At 42.1% G+C, this 21,673-nt stretch overlaps 1 protein-coding gene across 3 annotated transcripts in view; it reads right to left on the bottom strand.

Annotated features, from left to right (window-relative positions):
• The window catches only part of LOC129816153 (anion exchange protein 3-like), a 105,434-nt gene that overhangs the window by 76,863 nt on the left and 6,898 nt on the right, over positions 1–21,673 (bottom strand). For 2 of the 3 annotated variants that reach the window (XR_008753532.1, XM_055870374.1), the window contains exon 2: positions 7,221–7,440. Coding sequence is in view for 2 of the 3 variants with exons in the window: in XM_055870374.1 (XP_055726349.1) it covers positions 7,221–7,274 (54 nt within the window). In the remaining variant the exon portion in view is untranslated. The remainder of the gene's footprint in view (positions 1–7,220; positions 7,441–21,673) is intronic. The other variant, XM_055870375.1, reaches the window with a different exon arrangement.

The raw sequence follows: 21,673 nt of genomic DNA, 5'->3' as shown, positions 1-21,673 counted from the left end.
TAAATCTGACAATTCATCTTGATGGTTGTAAAGTCGTCTCAAATAAAACTGTGAAGGACCTCGGCGTTACTCTTGACCCTGATCTCTCTTTTGACGAACATATCAAGACTGTTTCAAGGACAGCTTTTTTCCATCTACGTAACATTGCAAAAATCAGACATTTTCTGTCCAAAAATGATGCAGAAAAATTAATCCATGCATTTGTTACTTCTAGGTTAGACTACTGCAATGCTCTACTTTCCGGCTACCCGGATAAAGCACTAAATAAACTTCAGTAAGTGCTAAATACGGCTGCTAGAATCCTGACTAGAACCAAGAAATTTGATCATATTACTCCAGTGCTAGCTTCCCTACACTGGCTTCCTGTTAAGGCAAGGGCTGATTTCAAGGTTTTATTGTTAACCTATAAAGCGTTACATGGGCTTGCTCCTACCTATCTTTCCGAGTTGGTCCTGCCGTACATACCAATACGTACGCTACGGTCACAAGACGCAGGCCTCCTAATTGTCCCTAGAATTTCTAAGCAAACAGCGGGAGGCAGGGCTTTCTCCAATAGATCTCCATTTTTATGGAACAGTCTGCCTACCCATGTGAGAGACGCAGACTCGGTCTCAACCTTTAAGTCTTTACTGAAGACCGCATGTCATGACATCCGCATGTCATCCGCATGTCATGGTTGAGCATATCCCTCTAGTGGTGTGGGGGCTGTGCTTTGGCAGAGTGGGTGGGGTTATATCCTTCCTGTTTGGCCCTGTCCGGGGGTTTCTTCGGATGGGGCCACAGTGTCTCCTGACCGCTCCTGTCTCAGCCTCCAGTATTTATGCTGCAGTAGTTTGTGTCGGGGGGCTAGGGTCAGTTGGTTATACCTGGAGTACTTCTCCTGTCTTATCCAGTGTCCTGTGTGAATTTAAGTATGCTCTCTCGAATTCTCTCGTTCTCTCTTTCTCTCTGAGAACCTGAGCCCTAGGACCATACGTCAGGACTACCGGGCATGCTGACACCTTGCTGTCCCCAGTCCGCCCGGCCTTGCTGCTATTCCAGTTTCAACTGTTCTGCCTGCGGTTATGGAACCCCTACCTGTCCCAGACCTGCTGTTTTCAACTCTTAATGATCGGCTATGAAAAGCCAACTGAGATTTATTCCTGATTATTATTTGACCATGCTTGTCATTTATGAACATTTTGAAAATCTTGGCTCTCTCTAATTTTCTCCTTCTCTCTTTCTTTCTCTCGGAGGACCTGGGCCCTAGGACCATGCGTCGGGACTGCCGCCCGTGGTGACTCCTTGCTGTCCCCAGTCCGCCTGGCCTTGCTGCTATTCCAGTTTCAGCTGTTCTGCCTGCGGTTATGGAACCGCCACCTGTCCCAGACCTGTTGTTTTTCAACTCTTAATGATCAGCTATGAAAAGCCAACTGAAAATTATTCATGATTATTATTTGACCATGCTTGTCACTTATGAACATTTTTGAACATCTTGGCATAGTTCTGTTATAATCTCCACCCGGCACAGCCAGAAGAGGACTGGCCACCCCTCATAGCCTGGTTCCTCTCTAGGTTTCTCCCTAGGTTTTGGCCTTTCTAGGGAGTTTTTCCTAGCCACCGTGCTTCTACACCTGCATTACTAGCTGTTTGGGGTTTTAGGCTGGGTTTCTGTACAGCACTTCGAGATATTAGCTGATGTACGAAGGGCTATATAAAATAAAATTGATTGATTGATTTAAAGATCTTGTTCACATCGGCTACGGAGAGCACGTTCCCAGTCGTCCAGAACAGCTGATGCTCTCACGCATGTTACAGTGTTACTTGCCTTGAAGCGAGCATAGAAGTAATTTAGCTCGTCTGGTAGGCTAGTGTCACTGGGCAGCTCGTGGCTGTGCTTCCCTTCGAAGTCTAATAGTGTGGAAGCCCTGCCACATCCGACGAGCGTTGAATCGTTCTACACCGGCTCCAATCTTAGTCTTGTATTGACGTTTTTACTATTTGATGGTTCGTCGGAGGGCATAACGGGATTTCTTGTAAGCTTCCGGGTTAGAGTCCCGCTCCTTGAAAGCGGAAGCTCTACCCTTTAGCTCAGTGCGGATGTTGCCTGTATTCCATGGCTTCTAGTTGGGGTATGTACATACGGTCACTGTGGGGACGATGTCATCGATGCACTTGTTGATAAAGCCAGTGACTGATGTGGTGTACTCCTCAATGCCATCGGAAGAATCCCGGAATATATTCCAGTCTGTGCTAGCGAAACAGTCCTCTAGCTTAGCATTGCTTCATTTTACCACTTTCTTATTGACCGAGTCACTGGTGCTTCCTCCTTTAGTTTTTGTTTGTAAGCAGGAATCAGGGGAATAGATTTATGGTCAGATTTGCCAAATGGAGCGCGAGGGAGAGCTTTGTACGTGTTTCTGTGTGGGGAGTAAAGGTGGTCTAGAGTTTTTTTCCCTCTGGTTGCACGTTTAACATGCTGGTAGAATTTCGGTAAAACTGATGAGTTTTCCTGCATTAAAGGCCCCCGCCACTAGGAGCGCCACCTCTGGGTGAGCGTTTTTCTGTTTACTTATGGCCGTATACAGCTCATTGAGTGCGGTCTTAGTTACACCATCGGTTTGTGGTGGTATGTAGACAGCTACGAAAAATACAGATAAACTCTCTTGGTAAATAGTGTGGCCTACAGCTTATCATGAGATACTCTACCTCAGGCGAGCAAAACCTCGACACTTCCATTTCATGCACCAACTGTTTTTTACAAATATACATAGACCGCCACCCCTTGTCTTACCAAAGGCCGCTGTTCTATCCTGCCGAAAAAGCTGAAAACATGCCAGCTATATGTTATTCATGTCATCATTCAGCCATGACTCAGTGAAACATAAGATATTACCGTTTTTAAATGTCCCGTTGGTAGAATATACGTGATCGTAGTTCGTCTATTTTTTTTATCGATTGATTGTACGTTGGCTAATAGTACCGATAGTAAAGGTAGATTACCCTCTCGGCGACGGATCTTTACAAGGCACCTGGATATTCGTCCACGATACCTTTGTCTCTTTCTCCTGCGAATTACGGGGATGAGGGCCTTGTCGGGCATCTGAAGTAGATCCTTCCCGTCCGACTCATTGAAGAAAAAGTGTTCCTCCAGTATGGGGTGAGTAATCTCTGTCCTGATAATAAAAAAAGCTATTTTCGGTCATAAGACATGGTGGCAGAAAGATTATGTACAAAATAACGCGAAAAAACATACACAATAGCACAATTGGTTACGGGATCGTAAAACGGCAGCCATCTCCTTCGACGCCATCTGAATACTTTACATAAGTATTCCGACCCTTTACTCAGTACATTGTTTAAGCACCTTTGTCAGCGACTACAGCCTCGAGTCTTCTTGGGTATGATACTACAAGATGGCACACCTGTGGGTGCAAAAACAATTTGTGCATCTCTAATAATTTGATATCAATGAGATGGGCACATGTAGTACAGTGGTTCATCCTGTAAATGTTGCATCATACTGCAGTACACCTTGCGGGTTGCCACAAAATTCTATGGCACATTATTTAATTGTCAGCCACTGCTGCCATTAATGCTAGTTTGACCACCAGAGGGTATCTTTGAGAAGCATTTGATAGTCTTCATTATTGGCTGTACTAGAGAATTTCAAACTTTTTTTGTAAGAACATAGTAAATGGGATTAATTTGATTAATATTAAGGTGTTTCTATTTAAAGAAAAAATGAAAAAACGAAACCCTCAGGGTTTCCATTAGGAAAATATGGTGCTGTACAACATGATTATCGGGAGTAGGCTACACTACTAAGAGCATTCCCACACCCTAATTGTAGTCTAACCAATACCCAAACGGAGATTCAGTGAAACTAAAAATCTAATTGATTTATCAAGAACAGTCCCCATGCTTGTCTCAGAGCAGCACAAAACGGTGCTGAAATAGTTGACACACGCGGGTAGGCTATTGCTTCTAACTTCAATTTGCTTTTTAAATAAATAATACCTACACCACTTTTAACAGCATATTACTCAACACTAATCAGACTCTTGTCACCTATGGTAGGCCTACAGTATATCCAAAAATGTTTTTTTCAATGACGTGACTCTCTGCCAATAATTACATTTAGAGGATTGGAGGATTCTAAATAAATATCTAAGGGGCATTTTTCGTTAGGGCAAATCTGATCTGTGAGAATATCTAAGGGGCTTTTATATAATTCTAAATTAATAATAATAATAAATCGCTTTGTTTAAAAATAATATTTTAGAGATTATTTTGTTTTCAAATAACCTAAAGTGAGCAAGAAAAAGCCCATTCTTGAACATGGGATGAGATATTCTCACAAATCTGTAAATAAAGGCAGTTTGTTATTTAGAATTATTTATTTCTGTTTTCAGAGGGAGAGAAACCAAAAGCCCACCGTCGCCTCTTGGGTCTCCCAGTCGCGGCCGGCACAGGTATCAAACCAGCATCTGTAGCAATGCAGTTTGCACAGCGATGCAGTGTCTTAGACTGCTGCGCCACTCGGGAGGCCCCTTCCACAAAGTTTTTAATGCTGATCAATTGCTTTGCACAAAATATCTATTATCCTGCTAATAGCCCATAATGGCGTTGTACAATGTGACCAGTCGGGAGTAGGCTACAGTACTACAATAAGAGCAAAAAAATCCAAACATTTCCACACCCTAATTGTAGTCTAAGTTTCTCTTACAATAAAAACCTTAGTGTAACAACAGTTTTACTAAGTAATACTGACGAGTAGAAACAAAAACAGGTGTATTTTTTCGGGTGCGCGTGCAGGACAGAGCAATTCTTATACTATTGTTCTAAATTGAATCACCTTCTTCATCCTCAACATTCAGTTTATTTAAATTCAAGTCGTGCACAATTATCAGATTCTATTTGGTTTATGTCGCCCATTCATTGTGGGACCCAAAAGCATAATCAGTGCTCTAACTACCACTTGCGCTGGTCTGGAGCAATGTAGCAGTGACGCAGGGTACCGTACTAATCCACAAATTACCTCTAAATCATGCGGTATAACCTCAAAACGTTCAGTAGAGCAACAATTGTAGTTACAGTTGACTCATATCTGTCTCAATAATTAGTGATGGTTACAGTGGCTTGCGAAAGTGTTCAACCACTTGGCATTTTTCCTATTTTGTTGCCTTAGTACCTGGAATTAAAATAGATTTTTGGGGGATTCGTATCATTTGATTTACACAACATGCCTACCACTTTGAAGATGCAATATATGTTTTATTGTGACACAAACAAGAAATAAGACAACACCTGAAAACTTGAGCGTACATAACTATTCACATCCCACCCAAAGTCAATACTTTGTAGAGCCACCTGTCACGTTCGTCATAACGATGAGACCAAGGCGCAGCGTGATTGGAATACATTCTTCCTTTATAATCAAACGAAGAACACTTAAACAAACTAACAAAACAACGTGAAGCTATAAACAACTAGTGTTGACATGCAACTACACATAGACAACTACCCACAAATACAGGTGGGAAAAGGCTACCTAAGTATGGTTCTCAATCAGAGACAACGATGGACAGCTGCATCTGATTGAGAACCACACCCGGCCAAACACACAGAAATTCAAATCATAGAAAAAGGAACATAGAATGCCCACCCAAATCACACCCTGACCAAACCAAAATAGAGAAATAAAAATCTCTCTACGGTCAGGGCGTGACACCACTTTTTGCAACAAATTACAGCTGCAAGTCTCCTTTGGTAAGTCTGTATAAGCTTGACACATCTAGCCACTGGGATTTATGCCCATTACTCAAGGCAAAACTGCTCCAGCCCCCTCAAGTTGGATGGGTTCCACTGGTGTACCGCAATCTTTAAGTCATACCACAGATTCTCAATTGGATTGAGGTCTGGGCTTTGACTAGGCCATTCCAAGACATTTAAATGTTTCCCCTTAAACCACTCGAGTGTTGCTTTAACAGTATGCTTAGGGTCATTGTCCTGCTGGAAGGTGAACTTCCATCCCAGTCTCAAATCTCTGGAAGACAAACAGGTTTCCCTCAAGAATGTCCCTGTGTTTAGCGCCATCCATCATTCCTTCAATTCGGACCAGTTTGCCAGTCCCTGCCGGTGAAAAACATCCCCACAGCATGATGCTGCCACCACCATGCGTCACTGTGGGTATGGTGTTCTCGGGGTGATGAGAAGTGTTGGGTTTGCGCCAGACATAGCGTTTTCCTTGATGGCAAAAAGCTACATTTTAGTCTCGTCTGACCAGAGTACCTTCTTCCATATGTTTGGGGAGTCTCCTACATTCCTTTTGGCGAACACCAAAGGTGTTTGCTTATTTTTTTCTTTAAGCAACAACTTTTTTCTGGCCACTCTTCTGTTAAGCCCAGTTCTGTGGAGTGTACACCTTAAAGTGGTCCTATGGACAGATACTCCAAGCTCCGCTGTGGAGCTTTGCAGCTCATTCAGGGTTACCTTTGGTATCTTTGTTGCCTCTCTGATTAATGCCCTCCTTGCTTGGTCCGTGAGTTTTGGTGGGCAGCTATCTCTTGGCAGGCTTGTTGTGGTGCCTTATTCTTTCAATTTTTTAATAATGGATTTAATGGTCCTACGTGGGATGTTCAAAGTTTCTGATATTTTTTTATAACCCAACCCTGATCTGTACTTCTCCACAACTTTGTCCCTGACCTGTCTGGAGAGCTCCTTGGTCTTCATGATGCCGCTTACTTGGTGGCACCCCTTGCTTAGTGGTGTTGGAGACTCTGGGGCCTTTCAGAACAGGTGTATATATACTGAGATCATGTGACAGATCATGTGACACTTAGATTGCACACAGATGGACTTTATTTAACTAATTATGTGACTTCTGAAGGTAATTGGTTGCACCAGATCATATTTAGGGGCTTCATAGCAAAGGGGGTGAATACATATTCACGACCACTTTTCAGTTAAAAAACAAAATAATTTTTTGTAACTTTATTTTATTTTATTTCACTTTCTGTATGTCCATTACATGAAATACAAATAAAAATTCAATTTCAATTTCAGCCTGTAATGCAACAAAATAGGAAAAAAGCCATGGCGGATGAATACTTTTGCAAGGCAGTTTTTTTTTGCACGTTTTTTGCAAGGTATATGTAACCTATATTGAGCTGCGTAAGTAATGTCCTCCTGAAGGAAAATAAACATCATAAATAAATCAATGAATCAATCAATCTTACCTGATGCAGGTTGATCAACACATCCTTCTCATGGGCATGGCCTCCTGCAGCCATGGGGTCCGGAGTCCGGGGACCGGCGGAGTGGAAGTGGGGGGCTATGTGTGGTTAGGGAGGGACAGGGGGGTGGGTGGAGGTGGGAGGAGAGTAGCTAGAGCTTGGGGATCAGCCCTTCTCTTTCACACTGGGGGTTTCAGGAAGCCTGTGGAGTGGCATAACCTGTCTAGGCAAGAGAGAGAAGAACAGGGGGACAGTTAGGTGATAAGGGAACCTTGTTTCGCCTGGTAACAGTCACACTGACATACACACATGCACAAACACCAACCCTAGCTTCAGTTGCAGACCTAACCCTAGCTCTAGCTGCAACCCTAACCCTAGCTCCAGACACAACCCTAACACCGATCCTGCCACAACCCTAACCCTAGCTCCAGACACAACCCTAACACCGATCCTGCCACAACCCTAACCCTAGCTCCGGACACAACCCTATGTCATCCAGGCAGGCGGATCTTTGGTTGGGGGAAAGATTGTTTTCAGCCCCCTTGCCCTCTCTCCCACTGCCCTGGCCTGGGTAATTACGGCTCTACTGTTCATGGTATGTTTACACAGCTGAGAAACACCTGTTGCTTCTTCCCAAGCAGAAATCAGTCAGCCGCGGCTATTTTGGCAACATCAGGATTATTAGGTGATCCCAAGGTGCCCTAGGCAAGCGTCGTTACATTGATAGCAGTTTTCCACTTGCACTTTAGTTTATTGTATAACGTAAACAAACATTAAAATAAATGTCTGCCTATTAATATGCTAGCTATATAGCGTAGCTGTTTTTGGGCTTGCACAAGACGATTCCTTGGCAACGTGCTAAGACTTGTGACGCAAGTCGGCCTATAGGGATCATGCTTGCGTCAATATAGTTGAGTCAAGTATAGCAGACGGCTGTTGTAGATTTACGAAATGAATGTAGTACTTCCCAGATCATCGTCCTTCAAACTGCCCCTTCAGGTGACTACCTCCAAAAACAAGTTACTACTGCTGACATGAAGGTTTGACAGAGGTAACGGGCAGAGAGAGAGTGAGATGGTGAATAATATACATTTTGATCTGAATTGAAGATCTAGAGAACATTTCAATTAATCCTTTTTTTATTAATATACAATTCCTTTGCAAGCCTATTAGCTAGTCTGCCGCCAATAACATTGTTAAAATCTCATGGGTTTTTTGTTTACATCTGGTTGTGATGGTTGTATAGTTCCAACAGTGATTTGTAGTTGTGGATTGATACATTTACTTTAATCAACCTCTGTTATTCTTGTGTGTATTAGTAGAAACAACATGCTCCAGTCACAGAGCTTTGTTTCTGTAGAGTATTGTTTATAAGGTCAAACAGTTGCAGACAGTTATTTTGATCTGCTGCGTTTGTAATACCACTCTGTGCCGTGTCAATACCAAGATGAGAGTGGGTTTCCGCCACAGATAAGTTATAAGCACTCCTATTGGTCTTTCCATTTGTTTTTGAATTACAATTGTGATTAGACACAATCTAATAAATTATTGTGAAGTTACACTATTTGTAACTACCTTGTAAACAGTACATGTTAGGGACACCAAAGGACATTGCAACAGTTAAAAGGACACCAAAGCCTGGTATCTCTATTTATCACCAGTGATAAGAGAGGAGTGTCATTAGGCACATTCCTAAAGGGCCAAGGCTGTGGAGGCATTAATCGTCGTGCCATCCTTTCAGGTTGAGAGGGCTGCACAATTCACATGGCCAATGGCCTTACCTAAAGTTGCACTGACAAGCAGGCTGTCAGTGAGATTGTTTGTTGGGCTTATAAGAGAATAGACATATAGACACGTGGTCTGGGGCATTGGTCTCAGAGGAAAGAGAGGATAGAGAGACAGTTGGTGTTGGGCATGTCTTTGGGGATGGCAGGATGCCACTGTAATTAATCAGGAGTGATGGCATGGAGGGGGGCTGGATTGGGATAATCAGAAGCAGATACTTGTACTGACCACTATTCTGAGAGGGCCTGACCTGCTGTATTTCTGCGGTCTGTGTGTTTGGTTATTTTGTGTATACAATGTCTATTTTAATCATTCTGTGGAATAGAATAGCTGAGTAAAGAACTGTCAATGTTGTTCTTCCTATTTAGCTTTAACTTAAATCATATACTGCATGTGCCAACTCCTTAGGGTTGTGGCAGGATCGGTGTTAGGGTTGTGTCCGGAGCTAGGGTTAGGTGCCTGGATGACATCCAGGATCAAGACCAAAAAAATCTGGTCCAGACGCCTTGTTATGTATTTTTATGGCCAGTGCCAGTCGCGTTCGAGCTGGCTAGGATTGGTCGCTCAGAGAATAACTCGATACAACGAACAGTGTCACCAGTGAACAGTATGGTACTTACTGTGGGACACTAGAACTGAGGCTCCCCAATGGTTAGAAAAATGTCACATATACTGTATGTGCCACATAAAATTGATAAACAACAATATGGTGAAAATTCCACAACAGCCTATAAGAGGGCAAGGTGGAACTATTTACATTGTTTATTATTTGTAGGGTTGCAAAGCTACCAGTAGTAATTTACCAAAGTTAGAAGAATCTTAAGTAAAATATGGCAATCTATGGTAAGTTTGGTAATTTATACTTTTAAAACTTTATTCATATATAGCATTCATTTTCTATATCTGTATCCATATTGTCCATTAGTTTCTAGTGGAAACACCATATTGTTCAAGAGAAAATTGCCTAATTTATGAGGAGAAAAAAGCATCTCAATGGCATTATTTTCAACTAACTCTTCAACTCTTCCAACCATTGACTTTTTCACAACTGCAACCAGTTTGGTGGCAAATATTTACAACAAAGACATATGAGAATAAATAAGTGCTTGTAAAACATTTTATATATAAATAATATTTCATGCTGAAACCCTCATATAAACACCAATGGTATTCATTAAGTTGATGGTTTATATTTAGGATAATGTTTTACAGCTTTGTCATTCACATTTTTATTTCTAAATCTTATTTGATTATTTTATATATTTTACTTGTGATAAGGCCACTCAGAGGGCCAGAGATAGTTTCTGATACTGGTGATAAACTGAAGTACCCAAAAGAACACTATATGTAATGTGATCCAATACACAAAAAAAACTTGAAAGTAACAAAAATTATGGAAGTTAAAGATAACAAGTTTACAGTAATATATCCTCCCTTTGCAACCCTACATACAGTGCCTTCAGAAAGTATTCTTGACTTTTCCATATTTTGTTAGATTACAGCCTTATTCCAAAATGGATTACATAGTTTTTATCCTCATTAATATAAACACAATACCCCATAATGACAAAGCAAAAACAGGTTTTAAGACTGTTTTGCTTACTTTACATAAGTATGCAGACCCTTTACTCTGTACTTTGTTGAAGCACCTTTGGCAGCGATTACAGCCACGACTTCTTGGGTATGACGCTACAAGCTTGGCACACCTGGGGAGTTTCTTCCATTCTTCTCTGCAGATCCTCTCCAGCTCTGTCAGGCTGGATGGGGAGCATTGCTGCACAGCTATTTTCAGGTCTCTCCAGAGATGTTTGATAGGGTTCTAGTCTGGGCTGTGGCTGGACCACTCAAGGACATTCAGAGACTTGTCCCGAAGCCACTCCTGCGTTGTCTTGGCTGTGTGCTTATGGTCGTTGTCTTGTTGGAAGGTGAACCTTTGCACCTGTCTGAGGTCCTGAGTGCTCTGGAGCAGGTTTTCATCAAGGACCTCCCTGTACTTTGCTCCGTTCATCTTTCCCTGATCCTGATCCTGACTAGTCTCAGTCCCTGCCGCTGAAAAACATTCCCACAGCATGATGCTGTCCCCACAATGCTGCACTGTAAGGATAGTGCCAGGTTTCCTTCAGATGTGACACTTGGCATTCAGGCCAAAGAGTTTAATCTTGGTTTCATCAGACCAGAGAATCTTGTTTCTCATGGTCTGAGAGTCTTTAGGTGCCTTTTGGCAAACTCCAAGCGGGCTGTCATGTGCCTTTTACTAAGGAGTGGCTTCTGTCTGGCCACTCTACCATAAAGGCCTGATTGGTGGAGTGCTGCAGAGTTGGTTGTCGTTCTGGAAGGTTCTCCCATCTCCACAGAGGAACTCTAGAGCTCTGTCAGAGTGACCATCCGGACCAAAACCCCTCTCCACCCAAATTCGCTCAGTTTGGCCAGACGGACAGCTCTAAGAAGAGTCTTGGTGGTTACAAACTTCATCCAGTTAACCCACCGCAGGCAGTTAACCCACCGTTCCTAGGCAGTCATTGAAAATAAGAATGTGTTATTAACTGATTTGCCTAGTTAATTAAAGATTAAATAAAGGTGTAAAAAAATGAATAATAAAAAAATAGGCCAAATCGGTGTCCAAAAATACCGATTTCCGATTGTTATGAAAACTTGAAATTGGCCCTAATTAATCGGCCATTCCGATTCATCGGTCGACCTCTAAGTAGAACTGCATAAGTGTTGCTCTCCACTTTCTGGAGGACCGAGTTTTGAAATCAGTGGAATTAGAGTATGATAGCTAAGGAGATTAAGAAAATTCTGCCGTTTGATTGCAAATATGCAGACAGGGTCGAAAAGAGAACACACAGAAGGATGATGTATAAAACACCTGTCTCCGGATTACATCTTTAAACTAAGGGCAATCATGGCATCCGTGACGGGTAAGATAGTCTAGCTAGCTACATTTTCAGATATTACACGTTTTTAATTTAGTCAGAAAGTCATTTTCATTTCAAGTTAAAGTGTACTGTTAGCTAGCTAACATTAGCTGGCTGGCTCGCTAGCTAACATTATGTGTATGATCTGTGTAGTAATATTATTCATATCTCAGAGCCATTTGCATTGCTAGTTATAGCTTAATGTTAGCTAGCTAACATTGAACATGGTTGGTTAGCTACCTGCAGATTCATGCAGAGTAGTAATGTTATGAGTTGGGATTATGGTTCATTGTTTAGCTAGCTAGCTACATGTCTAAACAAAAGACTCCACTATGCAAGTAACCATTTCAATAGAATGTTCATGATGTCACTGCGACAACGGTCGATAGACGTAGCTGGAAGCAGAATAACTGACGAATTTACAAAACCTCAACACCTGTTGAGTATGGCCGGTGTCAGTAAAAGTTGGCTAAAAAGCATAGTTAAATTGTTGCCAGCAGCACAATTTCAGTCACCAACGCTCTGGATAACATAAAAACAGCCTAACCAGCTCTACTAGGGCAAGTAAAATGGTCAGAGTGAGTTGTTCTCTCATTTGTGTCTGAAAGTAGCTGACCAACATTAGCCAGTTAGCTTGGGTGCTTGACTGCTGTTAGGTCAGAACGCTCAGATCAACCCTACTCCTCGGCCAGAGCGCCCAGTGTGCGCTCTGAATGCTCCAAGAGCAAATCACTGAATTTACAAAATTGAGTTTACATACGCCCAGAGCCCACTCTGGCTCTCCAGATTAAATGTACGGACACACCCGTAGTATAAAACAGCCTTTAGGCTTGAAATCTTTGGTTGTTTAGCCTCACATGTGAATCCTTAAACACGACTAGAATCCACTACACAACCGGATTCTTGCCGTAAGCTCAGGACCTTTGCATCAGATCATCGCTGCTAGCGAGCTGCTACCGAGTGGCTAACGCCCTTGTCCCAAAGCTAGCACCAGTTAGCCACGAGCCAGGCGCATCTCCCGGCTAGCAAGCAAAATTACCCCAGCTACAATACCTCTTTTTCCAACGGCCTGGACCCTTTGTCAACACGGATCCCCGCTGTTCCATCACGACTGGTCTGCCGATGTAATTCCATCCGCTGTGCCCTCAACCGGCCCCTGCCGGACGTTGGAGGAGCCCCAGCCTGCTAACTTTTTTGAACGCCGTGTCTCCCGCTTGCTAGCGTAGTAACGACTACCTAGCGGCTTCCCTGTTTCATCTATTGCTGTTCACTGGACCCTATGATCTCTTGGCTACATAGCTGATGCCTGCTGGACTGTGCATTAATCCCGCTACTCCATTTTGTTAATCTGTCAGCCCCAGCCTCGAACTCAGGCCCTGTGTGTAGTTAACTGACCCTCTCTGCCCATTATTTGCCATTTTACCTGTTGTTAATGTCTTAGCTGATTAGCTGTTGTTGTCTTACCCGTTGTTGTCTTAGCTAGCTCTCCCAATCAACACCTGTGATTGCTTTATGCGTCGCTATATGCCTCTCGCTAATGTCAATATGCCTTATATACTGTTTAGGATAGTCATCACTGTGGAACCCCTAGTCCCATGCCTCAGATACCACTTTTGTCCCACCTCCCACACATGCGGTGATCTCACCCAGCATAACTAGTCTCATTTGATGACTTCTGTAACCGTAAAAGCCTTGGTTTCATGCATGTTAACATCAGAAGCCTCTTCCCTAAGTTTATTTTACTCACTGCTTCAGCACACTCTGCCAACCCTGATGTCCTTGTTGTGTCTGAATCCTGGCTTAGGAAGGCCACCAAAAATTATGCGATTTCCATCCCCAACTACAACATTTTCCGTAAAGATAGAACTGCCAAAGTGGAAGGAGTTGCAATCTACTGCAGAGATAGCCCATAAAGTTCTGTCATACTTTCCAGGTCTATGACCAAACAGTTCGAGCTTCTAATTTTAAAAATGAATCTCTCCAGAAATAAGTCTCTCACTGTTGCCGCCTGTTATAGACCCCCCTCAGCTCTGGACACCATATGTGAATTAATGGCCCCCATCTATCTTCACGGTTCGTTCCGTTAGGTGACCTACACTGGGATATGCTTAACACCCCGACAGTCCTACAATCTAAACTACATGCCCTCAATCTCACACAAACTTTCAAGGAACCTACCAAGTTCAACCATAAATCTGTAAACATGGGCACTCTCATAGATATTATCCTGACCAACTTGCCCTCCAAATACACCTCTGCTCTTTTCAATCAGGATCTCAGCGATCACTTCCTCATTGCCTGCATCCGCTATGGGTCCGCAGTCAAACGACCACCCCTCATCACTGTCAAACGCTCCCTAAAACACTTCTGCGAGCAGGCTTTTCTAATCGACCTGGCCCGGGTATCCTGGAAGGATATTGACCTCATCCCGTCAGTAGAGGATGCCTGGTCATTCTATAAAAGTAATTTCATCACCATCTTAATTAAGCATGCCCCTTTCAAAAAATGTAGAACTAAGAACAGATATAGCCATTGGTTCACTTAGACCTGACTGCCCTCGATCAGCACAAAAACATCCTGTGGCGTACTGCACTAGCATCGAATAGTCCCCGCGATATGCAACTTTTCAGGGAAGTCAGGAACCAATACACGCAGTCAGTTAGGAAAGCAAAGGCTAGCTTTTTCAAACAAATTTTAATCCTGTAGCTCTAACTCCAAAACGTTTTATAACACTGTAAAGTCAATGGAGAATAAGAGCACCTCCTCCCAGCTGCCCACTGCACTGAGGCTAGGAAACACTGTCACCACCGATAAATCCACGATAATCGAGAATTTCAATAAGCATTTCTCTATGCTGGCCATGCTTTCCTCCTGGATACCCCAACCCCGGCCAACAGCTCCGCACCCCCCACAGCTACTTGCCCAAGTATCTCCTTCACCCAAATCCAGATAGCAGATGTTCTGAAAGAGCTGCAAAACCTGGACCTGTACAAATCAGCTGGGCTAGACAATCTGGACCCTCTCTTTCTAAAATTCTCAGCTCACAGGTCACCATAACAACACCCACCCGTAGCACGCGCTCCAGCAGGTATATCTCACTGGTCATTCCCAAAGCCAACACCTCCTTTGGACGCCTTTCCTTCCAGTTCTCTGATGCCAATGACTGGAACGATGTACAAAAATCGCTGAAGTTGGAGACTTATCTCCCTCACTAACTTTAAGCATCAGCTATCTGAGCAGCTTACTGATCGCTGCAGCTGTACACAGCTCATCCAATCTACCTACCTCATCCCCATATGGTTTTTATTGACTTTTTTGCTCTTTTGCACACCAGTATGTCTACTTGCACATCATCATCCACACATCTATCACTTCAGTGTTAATTTGCTAAGTATTAATTACTTCGCTACTATGGCCTATTTATTGCCTTACCTTCTGACACCATTTGCACACACCGTAAAGACTTTTTCTATTGTGTTATTGACTGTACTTTTGTTTATTCCATGTGTAACTCTGTGTTGTTGTTTGTGTTGTACTGCTTTGCTTTATCTTGGCCAGGTCACAGTTGTAAATGAGAACTTGTTCTCAACTGGCATACCTGGTTAAATTAAGGTGAAATAAAAATAAAAAATTAAATAAAGCGATGGGTGCTTAAAGCTTAAGAGGGTGTGGGTGTAGACAACAAAGAGCTCTCCAGTAGGTGTACCAAAACATTAAAGGGCCATTTTCTCAAAAGCGGGATAACTTTCCCATTGTTCCTCAACTGTAGTGTATGATATACAATTTTCTAGCTCTGAGTCTCTAGTTTTATCCAATGTAAAAAACAACATTTCTAATTTTGCTATATAAGACCGAATCGAGACGGTCAGTCACATATTTTACAAGTATAGTGGTGGCTGCTTCATGTTCGTTTTTTCAGGATTAAAAATAAACAGAATGGAGCTAAGCACAGGCAAATTCCTGAGTTCAATTCCTGGTTCAGTCTGCTACTTTCAGCAGGACATTAACCTAAAACACAAGGTCAAATCTACACTTGAGGTGCTTATCAAGAAAACAGTGAATGTTCCTGAGTGGCTGATTTCTGACTTAAATGTACTTGGAAATCTATGGCAATACCTGAAAATGATCAACAACCAATTTGAAAGAGCTTGAATATTTTTTAAAGTATAATGGGCAAATGTTGCACAATCCAGGTGTGGAAAGCTCTTTGATACTTACCCAGAAAGACTCACAGCTGTAATCGCTGCCGAAGGTGCTCCTACAAAGTATTTATTCAAGAGTATGAATACTCAGGCTATGTAAATTAGATATTTCTGTATTTCATTTTCAATAAATTTGCTATAAAAACATATTTTCACTTTGTCATTATTGGGTATTGTGTGTAGATCGTTGAGAAAAACATATATTTAATCAATTTTGAATTCAGGGGGTATGGCCTTTCTGAAGGCCACAATACCAACAAGCCTATCAAAGGGCCAGCCTACTGTATTGGTGTAGCTAGCTACTAGTTCCAGCCTCAGTTCCAGCCTCCAACTCTAGATGCCCTTGAGATTCCCCAGTGTCTGTGAAAGTGGGCCACTGCACTCGGAGCCCGAAAAAGTATATAGTTACGCTAATACTGTAATTGAAAGGCATGTGTGTGCATGATCCGTCTGTTGCAGTAAGCAGTTAAAAAATCCAATCATGATGAATAGCCTGGCCATAGATATTAGCCCGCCCATGAAGAATCCCCCTTTACGTTTTAGTGCTGAAGCTCTCTGAATGTGACACGGCTCTAAGAATGCCAGTCTTGAGCACGACTAGTTTTACTGCCCCCTTGTGCCCTTAATAGAGATGTCTCGAGGTCTGCACAATAAATACTAAGGTTCCTACCTTCCTTTCTCTCTGGTATGCCAGGGTGTCTTCCTGGATTAGCAGCCAGTGGAGTGTGTCGCCACCCTGGCCACAGCTAACCTCCACATAGGAAGGAACCTCTCCCCAGTCAACCACCTTAACCTCTCGACAGACCGGTATCAAATGACAAGCCCGTCACATTACAGTATCTGTCTGACTAACAGCAGGGTCTACACTCTAGGGGCGGGGTTTATGACTGAGTGTCCGTGGGGGGGGGGGGGGGAGCAGTTATGTAGAGGGATGCATGATGAAGTGTGTGTGTCTTTCAGTGGTGTAAAGTACTACAGTACTAAAGTACTTCAGTATTTATTTTTTAGGTATCTGTACTTTACTTTACTATTCATATTTTTGACTGCTTTTACTTTAACTTCACTACAATACATTCCTAAAGAAAATAATGTACTTTTTACTCCATACATTTTCCCTGACACTCAAAAGTATTCGTTACATTTTCATTGCTTAGCAGGACAGACACTTATCAAGATATCATCACTGATCATCCCTACTGCCTCTGATCTGGAGGACTCACTAAACACACATCCTTTGTTTGTAAATTATGTCTGCATGTTGTAGTGTGCCCCAGGCTAAATTTAAAAAATACCAGAAAATTGTGCCGTCTGATTCGCTTATTATTAACTGTTTATACTTTACTTTTGATACTGTACTTAAGTATATTTTTTTCAATTATTTACTTTTGTTACTTATGTTTATTTAAAACCAAATACTTTTAGACTTTTACTCAAGTAATATTTTTCTGAGTGACTTTCACTTTTACTTCATTTTCTTTTAAGGTATCTTAACTTTTACTCAGGTATGACAATTGGGTACTTTTTCCACCACTAGTGTGTCTCAACATGTTTATATGCCTGGCATCTGAGGAATGCCTCCATCCATAGAGAAAGCAATGTACTCTTTGGCAAACAAAACCACAAACTACTGTAAAATGTATTGCACACCCTCTCCCCTCATCAAATTAACTCAAAATAATGTTTACGACCACAAATAACAATAACTGTAGCAACCTTGTGTTTATAAACGTGGATATCGACTTTGCAATGCAGGGCTACGGGCCTGAAGTTTGAGGGTTTGAGACCTGGCTGTGTGGTGCCAGGACAACAACCTCTCCCTCAATGTGAGCAAGACAAAAGAGATGATGGTGGACTACAGGAAAAAGAGGGCCAAACATGCCCCAATTCACATAGACGGGGCAGTAGTGGAGCGGGTCGAGAGTTTCAACTTCCTTGGTGTCCAAATCACCAACAAACTATCATGTTCCAAACACGTGTCGTGAAGAGGGCATGACAACGCCTTTTCCCCCTCAGGAGACTGAAAAGATTTGGCGTAGGTCCCCAGATCCTCAAAAAGATCTACAGCTGCACCACCGTGAGCATCCTGACCGGTTGCATCACCGCCTGGTATGGCAACTGCTCGGCACCGTAAGGCGTTACAGATGGTAGTGAGTACAGCCCAATATACAAGGCGGTGTTAGAGGAAGGCACAAAAAATTGTCAAAAACTCCAATCACCCAAGTCATAGACAGTTCTCTCTGCTACCGCACGGAAAGCTGTACCGAAGTGCCAAGTCTAGGTCCAAAAGGCTCCTTAACAGCTTCTACCTCCAAGCCATAAGACTGTTGAACAATTAATCAAATGGCCACCTGGACTATTTGCATTGACACCCCATCCCCCTTTGTTTTTACACTGCTGCTACTCACTGTTTATTTTCTCTACATAGTCACTTTACCCCTACCTACATGTTCGAATGTACCTTGTACATGTACCTCGACTAACCTGTATCCCCGCACGTTGACTCGGTACCGCTACCTCCTGTATATAGCCTAATTATTAAAACAAACAAAAAATCATATATTTTTTCCGTTTATTATTTCGGAAATATTTTCTTAACTCTCTTTTCTTAAAACTGCATTGTTGGCTAAGGGCTTGTAAGTAAGCATTTCACAGTAAGGTGTTGTACACCTACACCTGTTGTATTCGGCGTATATTGAACATTTTTACAGCTTTGAATGATTTTATGTGTGGTATGATTGCTAGTTAGCCTACTACAGACCTGGACAAACGATCCACCTACCACTATTGTTAATAGGGGAGCTTTTTAGCTGCGTGTCTCATGTCTTCACTGTTCTTTCATGCACAATGATGCACCTGGCCTCTCCGGTGCCTATCAGATATTGCTATTTGGAAAGTACCAAAACCCCTTGATATAAAGGATGCACATGCAAGCAGATGAGGAAATTTGGCTAGGACGGAAGAAATTATACAGTAAAACCTACAAAAGAGTGAATGTGAACCAGGGAAAAAATGCACTACCCTCCCCAAAGCAAATCCTCCCCCATGCCACCAACATGAAGGATTGGAATTGAGAGACAGCCTGAGCTAATTTCAGCATGTTAGAACAGGCACCCCTCCCTCAGTCTATAATCTGTGTCAAATCCTTGGCCCTAGGAAAATCAATATATCTACTAACAAGCTTTAATAGGCACAAATTGATTCCATGTTAGACTTCGATTGATTGTAGGCAGTGCATACGGCAGATTTATCCGATTAATAGGCCGAGGGTGTTAGGGAGGAAACATTTCAAGGTAGTGTGGATGGGATTTGTGTGCTACGCAAGCGTGACAGACAGTCGGTAAGCATGAAACATGCATGAATCTGCACCACATTTGCCATGGGGTTATCATAGTCTGGAGAATATTATTCATTATGATCTGAAATACCAAACTGATCCTAGATAAGTATTACCACTCTGAAACGTTTTATGAATACAGGTTCTGGTTGAAAAGTCTTAAAGTTGTCATTACTTTGTGACAATGGCCACTGTAAGTAAGTGACAAGGTTTATACAAAGTTTGCCTCTGCCCACTCTAGGCAAGCTGTAAGCCATCCTATTTGTTGATGTATGGATCTATATTTAGAGACTACTGGGTTGCTGCAGACACACTAGGATGATTCACATTAGGGTTGCACGATATGGCAAAAAATATTTTGGTTGCAATTTTACTGCTGATTATAGGTCAAAACACCTGGGTAAACTGTTAGAATCATAGAAATGTAATTATCGGTCACGCCTAGTCCTGCTCCCCATCATTACGCACACCTTGATTATCTTCCCTTTATTTAGCCCTCAGTCATCAGGCAGTATTGGTTTGTTTTCATGTTCAGTACGGTATTCCTGTTTTGTTCATCTGCCTTGTCTTATTATTAACTTTTTATGGCTGCAGGGGCAGTATTGAGTAGCTTGGATGAAAAGGTGCCCATTGTAAACGGCCAGCTCCTCAGTCTCAGTTGCTAATATATGCATATTATTATTAGTATTGGATAGAAAACACTCTAAAGTGTCCAAAACTGTCAAAATATTGTCTGTGAGTATAACAGAACTGATATTGCAGGTGAAACCCTAAGGAAAATCCAAACAGGAAGTGGTTTCTATTTTGAAAACTCCATGTCCCATAGCCTCCCTTTGCTGGATTTAAAGGGATATGAACCAGATTCCTTTTCCTATCGCTTCCTCAAGGTGTCAGTCTTCAGATATAGTTTCAGGCTTTTATTTTGAAAAATGAGCCAGAACGATAACATCTCGTCAAGTGGTCACATGAGTTTTGCTCACGCAACAGAGTTTGGACAGCCATTGTTTTTCCCTCTCCTACTGTGAAAGACATTTGCGGTTGATATATTATCGATTATATATTTTAAAAACAACCTGAGGATTGATTATAAAAAACGTTTGACATGTTTCTGTGGACATTATGGAAACTATTTGGAATTTTCGTCTGCGTTGTCGTGACCGCTCTATCCTGTGGATTTCTGAACATAACGCGCCAAACAAACGGAGGTATTTTGGATATAAAACTAAACTCTATGGAACAAAAGGAACATTTGTTGTCTAACTGGGAGTCTCGTGAGTGAAAACATCCGAAGATCAAAGGTAAACGATTAATTTGATTGCTTTTCTGATTTTCGTGACCGAGCTACTTGATGCTAAGTGTACTTAATGTTTTGTCGAGCGATCGATAAACTTACACAAACGCTTGGATTGCTTTCGCTGTAAAGCATAATATCAAAATCTGACACGACAGGTGGATTAACAAAAGGCTAAACTGTGTTTTCCTATATTGCACCACAGAAAGCACTGAGCTAGGCTGAAACACCTGCATTTTAGAGCTGCCTTACTCAAGAAAACAAAATAGAGATCATGTATATGTGGCGTTATTAACTCAATGATATATATTTTTTTACATTGTTTGCAAACTGATATGTGACATGTATTCATTGAAAAATAATATGTAAAACAGGCAAGCCCCCAGTCAAATTATTTGTCTTCTGTGTCAATGTATGCAGAACGAATCTCGAGCATGAGGAACTGCCTGCCTTAGTGACAGTGGGTGGGGCTTGGTGTGTGTGGGATTGGGAAGCGGCAAAAAGAGGAGAGACGAGAGAGAACTCCATCAACTCCAGCAATAAATCAAAAGGTTTTTTTTTAAGTTGAAAAAGTGAAAAAGTGCCGTTCCAAAATAGCACAGCTATTGCTATTTCGATAAAAACTAGATTAATCTTGCAACCCTAGGCCTCACCCAGCTAGAACATTTGGTTCATTGGAAGTTGTGTGAAAACTACGTTTTTGGTTTCCCATTGGTCCTGGGAACGAAGCCTGACCGGTAAAACAAAAAGTTATTTATACATTCTGAGAACGGAAGTGAAAATGTTGCCTGTTTTGGTAACGTACGTCTTTTGGTTGCAGGGAGGTTCTGAGAACATTTTACTATGGTTCATTGAAAGTTTTCCTGGGAGGTTTTATTAACGTTCTGAGAATTTTTTTCAATAACACTGTCAGCTTAGGCTAATTG

The sequence above is a fragment of the Salvelinus fontinalis genome, chromosome 19, assembly GCF_029448725.1.
Source record: "Salvelinus fontinalis isolate EN_2023a chromosome 19, ASM2944872v1, whole genome shotgun sequence".
In the NCBI taxonomy this organism is placed as follows: domain Eukaryota; kingdom Metazoa; phylum Chordata; class Actinopteri; order Salmoniformes; family Salmonidae; genus Salvelinus; species Salvelinus fontinalis.
The sequence above is the reverse complement of the archived record's forward strand: the minus strand, read 5'-3'. Positions and strand labels throughout refer to the sequence as shown.